The 13,047-nt window shown below is 39.5% G+C and overlaps 1 protein-coding gene across 1 annotated transcript in view; it reads left to right on the top strand.

The window, feature by feature from the left end:
• Window positions 1-13,047, top strand: part of LOC107296629 (SH3 and PX domain-containing protein 2B-like) — a gene marked incomplete at its 3' end in the record, with an annotated part of 55,855 nt that overhangs the window by 23,431 nt on the left and 19,377 nt on the right. The window contains exon 3 of the mRNA XM_015825975.1: window positions 6,099-6,190. Coding sequence (XP_015681461.1) covers window positions 6,099-6,190 — 92 coding nt within the window. The remainder of the gene's footprint in view (window positions 1-6,098; window positions 6,191-13,047) is intronic.

Raw genomic sequence — 13,047 nt, 5'->3', positions numbered from 1 at the left:
CTCAGGGTGCCGTCAGCCAGACAGTGCCGGCTGGCGACCTCCAGGGGGAGGGCCTTCTCGGTGGGAGCCCCCACCCTCTGGAACGAACTACCCCCAGAGATCCGGGTGATCCCGGATCTCCCCTCCTTCTGCCGCGCCCTAAAGACATGGCTCTTCCAACAAGCGGGATTGGCCTAGGGAATTTTTAGTGGGGTTTTAAAGAGAAATTTTAATTATATAGGCCATAGTAAATATTTCTTTTTAATTTGGTTTTAAATTAGGTATTTATTGTAGTATCTGTTTTATAAGGCTGTCAGCCGCCCTGAGTCCGGTAAGGAGAAGGGCGGGATAAAAATTGAATAAATAAATAAATAAATAAATAAATAAGGGACCTTGGAGGTCTTCTAGTCCAACCCCCTGTTCAAGCAGGAGACCCTATACATTTCAGACAAGTGACTGTCCAGTTTCTTCTTAAAAACCTTCATTGATGAAGCACCCACAACCTCTGCAGCAACCTGTTCCACTAGTTAATTGTCCTCACTGTTAGGAAGTAGGAAGTGTCTCCTTAATTCCAGGTTCCTTCTCTCCTTGATTAGTTTCCATCCATTGTTTCTTGTCCTGCCCTCTGGTGCTTTGGAAAATAAGTGGACCCCTTTCTTCTTGTGTCAATCTCTCAAATACTGGAATACTGCTATCATGTCCCTTCTAGTCCTTCTTTTTTCTAGACTAGCTAAACTCAATTCCTTATTCTTCTTTGTACTTTTTCCAAAGTCTCAACATCTTTTTTGTAATGTGGTGACCAAAACAGGATGCAGTATTCCAGGTGTGGCCTTATTAGGTTTTATAAAGCAGTACTAATGCTTCATGCAATTTTGATTCTATGCTTCTTTTTATACAACCAAGGATTGTATTAGCTTTTTTGGCTGCTGCTACAAACTACTGGCACATATTTAAGTGAACGTCCACTAGAACTCCAAGGTCCCTCTCACGGTTACTGTTTTTGAGCCAGGTTTTGCCTAATTTCTACTTGTACCTTTGGTTTTTCCTGCCTAAGTATAAAACCTTGCTTTTCTCCACATTAAATTTCATTTTGTTGAAAAGGTCCCATGTTCAAGTTTGTCAAGATCTTTTTGGATTCTGAGCTTGTCTTCTGGGATATTAGCTATTCCTGCAAATTTAGTGTCATCTGCAAATTTGATGAGTTCCCCTTCTATTACTTCATCTAATCATTTATGAAGATATTGAAAGAGTACTGTGTCTAAGATGGAACTTTGTGGTACCCCAATGCTTACTTCCCTCCATGTAGATGTAGTACCATGAAGGATGACTCATTGAGTACAGTTTATCAGCCAGTTATAAATCCATCTGGTGGTGATGCTGTCTATCCCACATTTTTCTAGCTTACCAAGAAGTAGGTTGTGGTCTACTTTTGTTGAATGCATTGCTAAAGTCTAAGTATACTATGTCCATGGCATTTTGCTGGTCTACTAATTTAGTCACTTTGTTAAAGAATGAAATAAGATAGGTTTGGCATGATCTGTTTTGAACAAACCCATGCTGGCTTTTAGTTATAACTGTAGTTGTTTCTAGATGTTCACAGATTTGTTTTTTGATTATCTTTTCTAGTATCTTCTCATGTATTGGTGCCAGGCTGATTGGTCTGTAGTTTCCTGGGTGTGTTTCTGTAGTTTTCTGGGTCTGTTTTTGAGAACAATCTTGAAGAAATAGTTGATTGCACACTGAACATGATTTCACAATACAATATGGCTGTAGAAAATTCAAATCAGTTTCAGTTTTCATCAATAGTAGTATCATTTACAAGCCACAGGAAGAAATCATTCTGGATTTTTTTATCATTTGCACCCTTTGTATGTTTGGTTTACTACATAATTTGCTTTTGTGGTCCCAAGTTAATTGCATATTATTTTAATATGTTTCTAAAATATTTGTTTCTTTGGGGAAAATGCACAGAGGGGACAATGGTATGCAAAACTGAACCAGCTTCTAAACAACAGTCCCAGGTTTTAAGATTAAATATACCAAATAAATTTAGCATAATTATAATTGTAATATAGGCCATTCTAGCATTTTTTTTTAAGTTGGTGAGTCTCATAAACTGCACTGCCTTCTGACTAATGGCACATACTGTATGGATTTGGTGACTAGGGAGAAGGGGTTGTAAAAATGCTATGGAACCTGTATGTCAGCAATTCCAGTTTCTCCCAGTATGATTTTCACTTCAGCAATAGTAGTATCCTTGGTTTAGTACTTTCTCCCATGAGAGACAGGGGGGAAATCTTCCCATATAAGTAAAAACAAAATAAAACATGGAAATTGCTGTGGTTGTGGATATTTAGCAAATGTTGCTGAATGCTGCAAGAATAAGATTAACCACGTCCTTTTGACAAGCTGCATAAGCAACTATCACTTCTCTTATTTTGCTTTCTTGGGAGAAATAAAGAGGGGAAGTATCATTTCCAAGGATGATCTTGTAATATTTTTATGAAAATAAGTGATAAATTCTTTCAATAATATAGTATCATAGCCCAAAAATCCAAGAAGAAATAGCCATTGCATAGTAACAGGAGATTTAATAGAAATAGAATAGAAAAGTTAGGCATCCTAACTTTTAATAGAAAAGAGTTAGGCATTCTCAGAATGAATGTTATGAAATGCTTTTGACCATTGGGTGGGAAAACCTACATGGAAATCAGGTTTACCATCATATTGATATTTGCTGGTTCCAAATGCTAAGCAGAATATAGAATAACAGAGTTGGAAGAAAATTGGAAGTCTCCTAGTCTAACCCTCTGCTCAGGCAGGAGACCCTATAACAGTGATGGCGAACCTTTTAGCAACTGAGTGCCCAAAAACTGCCCGTGCCCCCCCACCCACATGGCCACCCACAGCCCGCCGCAGATTGCCCAGGCAGCCCAGCAGTGCCATGGCAGCCACGCCCTCTGCCCCCGTCCTGCAGCATCATCTGTGCACGATGGGGCATGAGTGCAGTGTCTTGTCCCTGTTGTCCGGCTGCCATGTCCTCGGCTGCCATGTCCTTGGGGATTCTTCTCCAGGGGGGCTGCTGGTGTGGAGGGGGCTGTGAGGGGAGGCAGGGCTGGGGTGATGGCACATGTGCCCACAGAGAGGGCTCTGAGTGCCGCCTCTGGCACGCATGCCATAGGTTCGCCACCACTGCTCTATATCATTCCAGACAAGTGGCTATTCAATTTCTTCCTAAAAACTTCCAGTGATGGAGCACCCACAACTTCTGGAGGGAAACCATTCCACTGGTTAATTGCTCTCATTGTCAAGAAATTTCTCCTTACTTCAAGGTTAGATCTCTGCTTGATCATCTGTTATTTCTTTTTAATGAAAAAGAAAGACACAAATAAAGAAATAATCAAATTCCACATTTAAAATACCTAATAGGCCAATGACGACTAAATGAATTACATCTTGGACCTATTTTATGAAAGAGATTTGTTGGTTTATTAAAAATGTTTACATGAATTTTAATCAATTTAACATTCATACAGTTATGTAAGTTTTTAAAATTAACCATTTAAAGTAGATTATTCTTCCCCTTTTGTTTCTTAAAGATATCCTTATCTGGTATTGCTATAATAAAAGAAAAATCAGTATATGCCTGAATGTATTATGCATGTTGGGAAACTTAAGTTAATTTAAAGGAATAGATTTAGTTTTCCCAATTTAGTACCCTCTAGAACTGTTTCTTACTTAACTCCTACTTAACTGAGTAGGAATTCTCCAAACTGGTTCCCAAACATATCTGAAGTGCATGAGATTATGGAAAGCTACCGGTAATACAGATTTCTTAGTAGTTAGCAGTTGACCTCTTCCAATAGTGTCTTTATGAATTTATATATAGCTTAAAAAGTCTTGGATCCTTGGCAGAATAACAGGTGTGGAAAGATAAAATAGATATCTTGTGTTAGACAAATGCCTGCATTTATAGTTAAGCAGAAACTGTAGAGACTCAAGAAGGACTAGAGAAGAACTGTTACTTAAGCTAAGAGGGCTGAAACATTCCTTAAGTCCTGGGAAGGAAGATAGTATTCAGAGGAGACTCAGGCAGGGTCCTCTTTGATTCACTGGGTTATATAAGGAAAGGGAAATAAAGCACAATCAGGTTTGCAAGATCCTGTTACTATAACCCATCTCAGTTAATTACAATTCTAGTTAACTTTAGTCCTTTGGAGTCTGTTTTCTGATTGGATCTACCCAAAAGGGCTAACAGAAGAAAGGATTTCCAGATTTTGTTATATTTCTAAGTCTGCTGTGTAGATGGAGAATGTTGAAAGAAAATAATTTGTTGGGGGAAATAGGTTAGTTTATAAACTAATCTAAACTAATTCAGATTAAATTAGAGAGTATCAGTTATTGCTTATTTGCTGGCTGGCAACGTTTATTGAGAAGATCTGCCTCTGAGGCCAGTCATGATGTAGAAAGCCTTCCTTAGGAATAGCAGAAATGCATTTAGGCAACACTTGGTTGCCAGGTTGCCTCTTATAGCAACACTACATAAAAAGTTTTATAAGATATGTAAAAATTTTATTCCTGTTCCCTTCCAGTGGAGAGGAGTTGAGTTTCCTGAGCAATAGCCAAATAACCATGTTTCCAACTCCCTAGAGCAGGGGTGCCAAACTGCTGGCCCGTGGGCTGGACGCGTCACGTGGAAGCCACACCCACCCCATTGCCGGCAATGGCAAAACAGTCCTGATACGTTGCGCGACGTCAGGTGACGTCGCGAGTTTGACATGTCTGCCCTAGAGGGGTTACTTCATTTTTTCCTGTTTGGTTCACATAGAGTATTTTTTTTAACCTTTTCCTTTAGAGTACTGGTGGGGAGAAAAATAAATGTTTGCCTTTATTCATAAGAAAAATAAATGTTCAAGGTGATGATATGAGCTAATTGACTCGGACCTATGACCATAACCTGCTATTTTGAAAGCTAGATTTAATTTTTATAGAAGAAAATAAATGAGGAGTCTGAAAAGAAGAATTTAGCAGAATTTGTACTTTCTATATTGGAGTTCTGGAGTATTCCAGCTAGTAATGAAGCCATTTGAAGTAGATCCATGAAAGTTAAAGAAAATCTGGATATATGAAAAAATTAAGATAGCATAGTCAATTAAAACTAAAATTAAACTTTGTGTTCCTTTTTATTAATTAGATTCTCTGTTTCTGTTCTGTAACATTATCAGGGAATATTTATGGCATTTTCAAAGCCTAAGAAGCTGTACAAATCTCTCTCTGCTTTCAGCAAATGGTTATTCACACTGGAAACGGTGGCTTTATAATTATGCTGTGGTTTATTAATGAAATCACAATTGAATTTACACATTACATTAAAACAATAGGCTATGCTTTACATAGCATGTGGATAAATTTTCAACAATGTCAAAGCAAGCAAGTCACAAAATTGCGATGGTTTTGCTACTTCAGATGACAAAGTGTGTTGATCTTGCTATTATTTTTTATATGCCTTTAAACAAACCACTTTCTCTCATTCTCTGTCCTAATCACTTATCTACAAAAGTAGTCTGCAAAAGAGATTACTAAGGTTTCTACCAAGAAGATGTATATAAATGTATTTGAGTACTCCTGAACATTATGGAAAAGTTAATATTACCAACTGCAGATCTTCAATCTGTTTAAAAATGTTAATTTTGTAAAAATGTCATGGGCATCCATTCACAACATGGTAGGCAATAGTATTGATAAATCTTAACAGATGGGCAAACTGGTGAATTAAAAGGTAAGTAATTTGCCCAGGAATTCAAAATATATGGCAAGGGTGCTTAAGTGTTAGGATCAAGACAATTCATAATCAACTTTTTTTTTCAAACCATTGTTTCTACTACATACATAAACATTTTTTTTACTTACTCTTCAATTGTTTCCAGCAATGTTCTGGTCTTTATTCTATTTAGTTAGTAACCCAAATATATGAAATGGGATCCATGCTATCTTTTTTTCATTAAAATGTCCATTCATGTCTAATAAAGCTGACAGTCAACCTTTGATGCATTTCCAAGTGCTTACTATTTTGATTAAATATCACTGTTTTATAAATCACAGGTATGTTTGTTTTTCAGGCTCTGATCCAGCTGCCACCATACATTTCTCAGTGTGATGAGGTTCTTCAGTTTTTTGAGACAAGGCCAGAGGACCTAAATCCTCCTAAAGAGTAAGTTGTTGTAAATAAGTTATAGTGTTGTGTGTGTGTTTGTGTGTGTGTGTGTGTGTGTGTGTGTGTGTGTGTGTGTGAGAGAGAGAGAGAGAGAGAGAGAGAGAGAGAGAGAGAGAGAGAGAGAGAGAGAGAGAGAGAGAGAGAGAGAGAGAAATTGAGAGAGGGAATGACAACACAAACATTTTCATCAGTGAAAAATGAAATGTAAAAATGAATGTCAGACCTATCCCTTGTATGTAGAATATAGACATTTTCCAATAACTTTTTATTAACAAAAATAAATATAGTGGTACTTTAGTATTCAACTGCTTTGAAACACATTGAATTTGGTACTCAATGCATTTTGACATGAACATTTTGTCCTGATACTCATCGTTTGTTTGGTCTTGATACATAAGCTAAAAATTGCTGGTGTCGGCTACATTGTGACTCACTACATTATTCCTTATAGCAGAGGTCCCCAACCTTTTGGGCACCAGGGACCAGTTCCATGGAGAGAGGTTTTTCCATGGACCGGAGGGGGCATCGTTTTATGTGCTGCCTGCATCCCGCGGATGGGACTTTGCTTGTTTGTGCGGCCCAGTTGCTGGCATGTCATGGACCGGTACTGGTCCACGGACCGAGGGTTGGGGACCCCTGCCTTATGGGGAAAATTTGTGTGATGCTCATCATTTTTGGTACACATCATGCCTCCTGGAACTAATTAACAATGAGTACCACTGTACAACAGTGTAAGATAAATTAGCTTGGACAAGCATGAAGCCTATTTTTTAACCAAAACAGTTATATTTCTGTCATCTGTTCATTGCACACAAAAAGTTATCTATCATCTTCATAAAGATAACAGAGGGTGATAACTTCTTGTATATAATATCAAGAAGTTGAGAAATATTTCACTTTTCTTCAGGGGATTCTAGAAGTGATAGTGGAGTTCCAAATATTAAGAAAGCTTACTGAAGTTAAGTGAAGATGATGAATATTTGATTCATGCTGTCACCTGGAGCTGAACCCAACTTGGCTGCGTCTAACTAATTGCTTTGGAGTCTGGTCTCATGTATTTACAGTATAAGCCAGGTTTTACTACTATGGAAGGGGCTTGCTAAGTTTTAACTGAAACCTTTGATTAGCTCTTTGGGGAATTAAGTAGCAACTGTGTTTTAGAATATGTCGACTGATCTATTAGCAGAAGGAGTGCTGTTTCTGGCAGAGAGAGAAATAATCTTGGAATTGTTGAGCCACTGAGTGATCACTTACATTCCATCCTCTTTTGAAGGCAAACACAGGAAGGATGGGAGAGCTGTAGATCTGATAGTCATATTCTTGTAATGATAAGAATAAAGGGGGGAATTAGAATTGTTTTAAGACCCAAGTTGTAGTTTATCTGATCTGTCAAATAATATAAATACCCCATCACAACCAAATTTAATAGATAAACTTTGTAGATGATAATCTGACCTTTCTCCAACTGTAACACAAAGTGATGGAAGGAGAATAGAGTGTGTTAGGCAGACAACGGAAAGGGAAGATTGTGAGGTTCTTGGTGCTTTCTGAACTTGTTTTCTTGCAGAAGTCTCATTACCAGCTGCTGATAATATTACCTTTGTAATGAAACCTCTGCAAGAAAACAGCCAAGCTCAGAGAGCACCAGAAACCTCACCATTCAACCCTGAGCTACAAATATTCTCTTTGTGTTTGAAGCTGTCAATTTGACTTGCTAGTATGTTCTTTGTCACTTCACAGCTGTCAAAATTCATTCAATAGGGTGGTTGTGGAGCATATCTTAAGTCTGCATTTTTGTATTAAGTTTGGTTTTTTTTCATAAAACAGTGCTACACAAGATCTGAACCATTACTTCAGAGACATTTCTTCTTTTGTTTCTCCCACGAGCTTTTGTGTCCTATGTCTCAACCATCTCACCCTTAGAAGTAAAATGCCAATTTCTGGTTTCCTCACTTACTCTGTTTTGTCACTTTAGTGTCTCATTTGAACCTGCCATTCATGGTGCTTTATACTGTTCCAATAGCAATGAATCTTCATGGAATTGCTTACTTTTTCCATTAATAAAAACATGCATTTATCAGTGAGTTATATAATTTCAGCCATAGGAAAATATATTAATACTATACTACTACTAATAATAATAAAGTTGGAAGGGACCTTGGAGGTCATCGAGTCCAACCCCCTGCCCAGGCAGGAAACCCTATACCATTTCGGACAAATGGCTGTCCATTCTCTTCTTAAAGACTTCCAGTGTTGGAGCATTCACCACTTCTGGAGGCAGGTTGTTCCACTGGTTAATTGTTCTAACTGTCAGGAAGTTTCTCCTTAGTTCTAGGTTGCTTCTCTCCTTGATCAGTTTCCACCCGTTGCTTCTCGTCCTGCCTTCAGGCGCTTTGGAAAATAGCTTGACTCCCTTTTCTTGGTGGCAGCCCCTGAGATATTGGAACACTGCTATCATGTCCCCCCTCGTCCTTCTCTTTGTTAAACTAGACATACCCAATTCCAGCAACCGTTCCTTATATGTTTTAGCCTCCAGTCCCCTAATCATCTTTGTTGCTCTTCTCTGTACTCTTTCTAGAGTCTCAGCATCTTTTTTACATCGTGGTGACCAAAACTGAATGCAGTATTCCAAGTGTGGCCTTACCAAGGCATTGTAAAGTATTAATACTTCATGTGATCTTGATTCTGTCCCTCTGTTAATGCAGCCCAGCACTGTGTTGGCCTTTTTGGCAGCTGCACCACACTGCTGGCTCATATTTAAGTGATTGTCCACTAGGACTCCGAGATCCCTCTCACAGTTACTACTACTACTACTAGCTACTACTATTACAATGTCTACATGTCTACAATTGTTTTATGTTAAGAAAAACCAAGAGCAAAAAGTGTTTTCCTGTTGTCAATTTCTTAAGTAACTTATATTGACAAACCCGTGTTTGTGTTTTCCTTGCAAAGCAAGGATATTTGCAATCCGTCTCTGCCTATCCTTGCCTGATGAAACATTTGCCTTGTGACTATGAGCTGTCTGTGGCTGGAAGCCCTTTTGTTAACCATTTTGAGCATAAATATAACCCATTCATCATCATCTGTGTGGAATGCACAGTTATGCAAAGATATTGTGCAAATTGAATTGAGAAATACTTTATTGGAGAGATTAGAAGACTTGTTATTCTCTGTATCTGAGCACAGAGCCTTCCAACACCCATGTCGTTTACAAAGAATTGTTTTCAATTGGGTAGATTTTCTTTCTGCATCTGGCTTTGAAAACTTTATATTTCTGTCTTCTTTCATCCTTTTTCATATTGTTTGCTTACCCAGCTTTCTTCTCTCAGCCATTTGATTCAATTGACATAAGAACCCAGAGCCTATTAACTATGTTGTCTATGCTACTTTCTTTTGTCAATTGGTTTTTTTCCCCCTTAGCTTCTTTTGCTGCTGTCAATTCATCAGCTAATGCACTGAAAGACACAAAGAGAAAAAACAGACTTCAGTACATGGCATGTTGATTAGTACAGAGACACTTATATGGTTGCTTTTAGGTTAGAACCATAATTTTCTGTCTCATCAAAGGAGAAGTGGAGTAAGGGAAAGGGATTGTTTCACAAGGGCTCAGGCTTCATGTTCTCTGAGATGTAAGAGAGAACCTTGAGTGGGCTGTCTCTTCCTCCCTATAGAACTGAGCTGAGCCACATTTTTTTCTGTAAAATTGTAGAATTTATCTACCTTGGCAGGTAAATGCGTGCTTGCTTCATGACTTTAATTTCTTAATTTCTAGCATTTGTGAATCCACATCTTTTGTAGACAGAATCTTTGACCTTTGCTGAATTAATCTACTGCTCTGTTCTCTGATGCACTGCATGTGCTACAACATTGGTTTGGGAGATATTAGAAACATCAATAACATGTACTATGTGGATGACACTACCCTGAAACCCAAAAACGCAAAGGGCCTGCAAGCTGTAATAATAAAAGTCAAGAAGCACAGTGAAAAAAAATGGGGCTATGATTGAATATAAAAAAGACCAAATTAATGATTGTAGGTAGAAGCAGCCTGAGAACTGGCAGTGGAGGTATTGAAGTAATAGATACTTTCTGCCTTTTGAATTAATCACGAACAATAAAGGAACAAGCAATCAAGAAATACACCATAAACCAGGGGTGTCAAACTGCCGGCCTGCGGGCCGGACACGTCACATGGAAGCTGCGCTCACCCCATTACCAGCAATGGCAACGTCGCGAGTTTGACATGCCTGCCATAGACTAACACTTGGTAAAGCAGCCATGAAGTCAGGGGAAAAGATATTCAAATATTGTGTCTATATCTACAAAGATCAGAATCTTGCAAGCCTTGCTGCTCCTTGGGATTCTCTAGGTAGAAGTGAAAATAGGAAGCAAAGTGGGAAGAGTACGGATACTTTTGAACTTTTGTGTTGGAGAAGACTCTTGGGAATACCTGGACAGCCAAGAAAACAAACAAATGAATCATTGAACAAGTCAACCTAGACTTTTCATTTGAAACACAAATGACCAGGCTCAAATTATCCTACTTCAGACCCATTACGTAAAGACATAGTTTTTGGGAGAAGCTCTAATGCTGGGAAAGATAGTAGGAAAGAAGAAGATGACCAGCAGCTAGGTACCATGTTTTCCCAAAAATACGATCCGGTCTTATTTAAAAAAAAATAAAAAATTGCCTCCAAAAGAGGCACCAGGTCTTATTTTCGGAGGGTGTCTTACTCACCTCCGACACCGACAGTCCCGCCCAGCCAGTCCACTTCTTCTGCGGCTGAAGGAGCAACTTCATTCTGCAGCTGCATTCCAGCCTGCATTTTGCAGTCAGACCTTTCCAGCAGGCCTCTGCAGCTGAGAACTGAGCTATGGATTGAATCCATAGCTCGATCCTCAGCTGCATAGGACTTGCAGAACCGAGATATGGATTGAATCCATAACTTGGTTCTTGACTGCAGAGGCCTTTCAGAAAGGCCTGTGACTGAGAAATGCAGACCTGGCTGCAGAAGAAGTGGGCCGGAGAGGAGAGGCCTGGCTGCAAGGTAAATGGGTGCAGGGTGCGTGGGACAGCTCCACCCCCACCCCCGCTTGATTTTTAGGTGTGTGCCTCGCCCCAAAACTACATCTTATTTTGGGGGGTAGGGCTTATATTAGGCCCACCCCCCAAAATCAAGCTAGGGCTTATTTTCAGGGTAGGCCTTACTTTTGGGGAAACACGGTAGACAGACCCAACTATAGTGACAATATGTGCACCATTGAAAGACAGGTTAAGGGCAGATCATCATGGAGAAAATCTATCTGTGTGATCAGTAAGAGTTGATAACAACTTGACGGTACATAATTAATCATGTCCAGTCTTTTGCACTGCTATTGTAGTGCCCTTAAATGGGAACACAATCTCAAAATATTGTATTATATTAGAGTAATGTATTTGTAATAGTTTCTTTTGTAATTAGTTTCCCATACATAACTGCCATGTTGAATTGATCAAGAAGTTTCATTGGAAACTTTTTCCCCTGGGCTCCTGCTTCTTTCTTGAATGACCTGGATGATTTGATGGGCTATACAGTGTGATTTCTTTCCCAGTCCTAATTCAACACTTTGTTCGGTTTATGTAAGTGGCGTGTAAGGAATTACATGTAGTCCTCGCATATTGACTACTTCTTCAACAACCATTCCAAACTGTCACAGTGCTGAATAAGTGGTACTTATAACCAGGCCTCAAAATTCCTGCTATTATAGCATCCCTGAGGTCATGTGATTACAGCTCAGGTGCTGGCAATCAGCTCACATTTAACATCACATGATCACCATTTGCCACTTTCCCTGCCAGTTTCCCACAAACAAAGTCAATGGGGAAGCCTGCAGGAAAAGTCACAAGTTCTTCTGGTAAGTTCTCCCACCCTTGTCACACTCTCCATTCCTTGCGCACAACTTGCATTAGGCCCCCCAAGCCATTCAAAAGCTCATACATGGTCTGTAGAGGCCCCTCCCAGCCTCCTCTCCCCCAGAGCACTTCCCCCCTTGTGGCAGCTCTGGGCTCTTACTTGGGATTTCTGCTTCCCTTTTAATGACCCATGCATTTTAGAGTTATGACAGCAACCGGAACTGCCAAGATTGTTGTTATTTTACTAAGCAACAAGGTCATGTGACATCATGCTTTTTGAGTGCATCCTGATCCCAGTTATCATCATATCTTGAAGACTGCCTGTGTATTGTAGCTTCCTAGGCACCAACATGAACACCCACTCTTTTAAGAAAGCAGTAGAACTATAACATGTGTTTATAAAAGTATCAAGGCATTGCAGAAAGTCCTGATCTGTCTTTTTGTTCCGGAGTGCCAAGCATGGAATAATGCATTTAAATTATAGGAAGGTAGACTCTAATTCAGACATGTCAAACTTGCGACGTCGCACAACGTATTGGAGCTTTTTTGCCATTGCCGGCAATGGGGTGGGCACGGCTCCGGTATGATGAAACCAGCCCACGGCAGGCAGTTTGACACCCCTGCTCTAATTGAATCTTAGGGTGGAGGGGTGTTCCTTGCTGGATAGTGGAACCAATTGCCCTGAGAGATGGTAGGCTCCCCTTCATAGTTGAGTTAAAATTGTCAAGGTTGAGAAACACTGGGCTAGACAGACACATTTTTGGGATGCCTTAATTTGGATCCCTGCACTGAGCAGAAGAATTGGACTTAATAATCCCTTCTTCCTCTATGATTTTTTGTAGTCTCCCTTTCCTTTGTTTAAAAGAGGCTTTTCCTCTCATGTTAAGAAACAGAGCTTGCACCAAACAGGACACAAAGAGGTTGCTGAGTCAAAGGATTCATTCAGCCGCTAAGAGTCCTC

This window comes from Protobothrops mucrosquamatus, unplaced genomic scaffold (genome assembly GCF_001527695.2).
Source record: "Protobothrops mucrosquamatus isolate PMUCROS unplaced genomic scaffold, P.Mucros_1.0 scaffold2909, whole genome shotgun sequence".
Classification (NCBI taxonomy): Eukaryota; Metazoa; Chordata; class Lepidosauria; order Squamata; family Viperidae; genus Protobothrops; species Protobothrops mucrosquamatus.
Note: the sequence above shows the minus strand (reverse complement) of the source record. Positions and strands in the feature narration are given on the sequence as shown.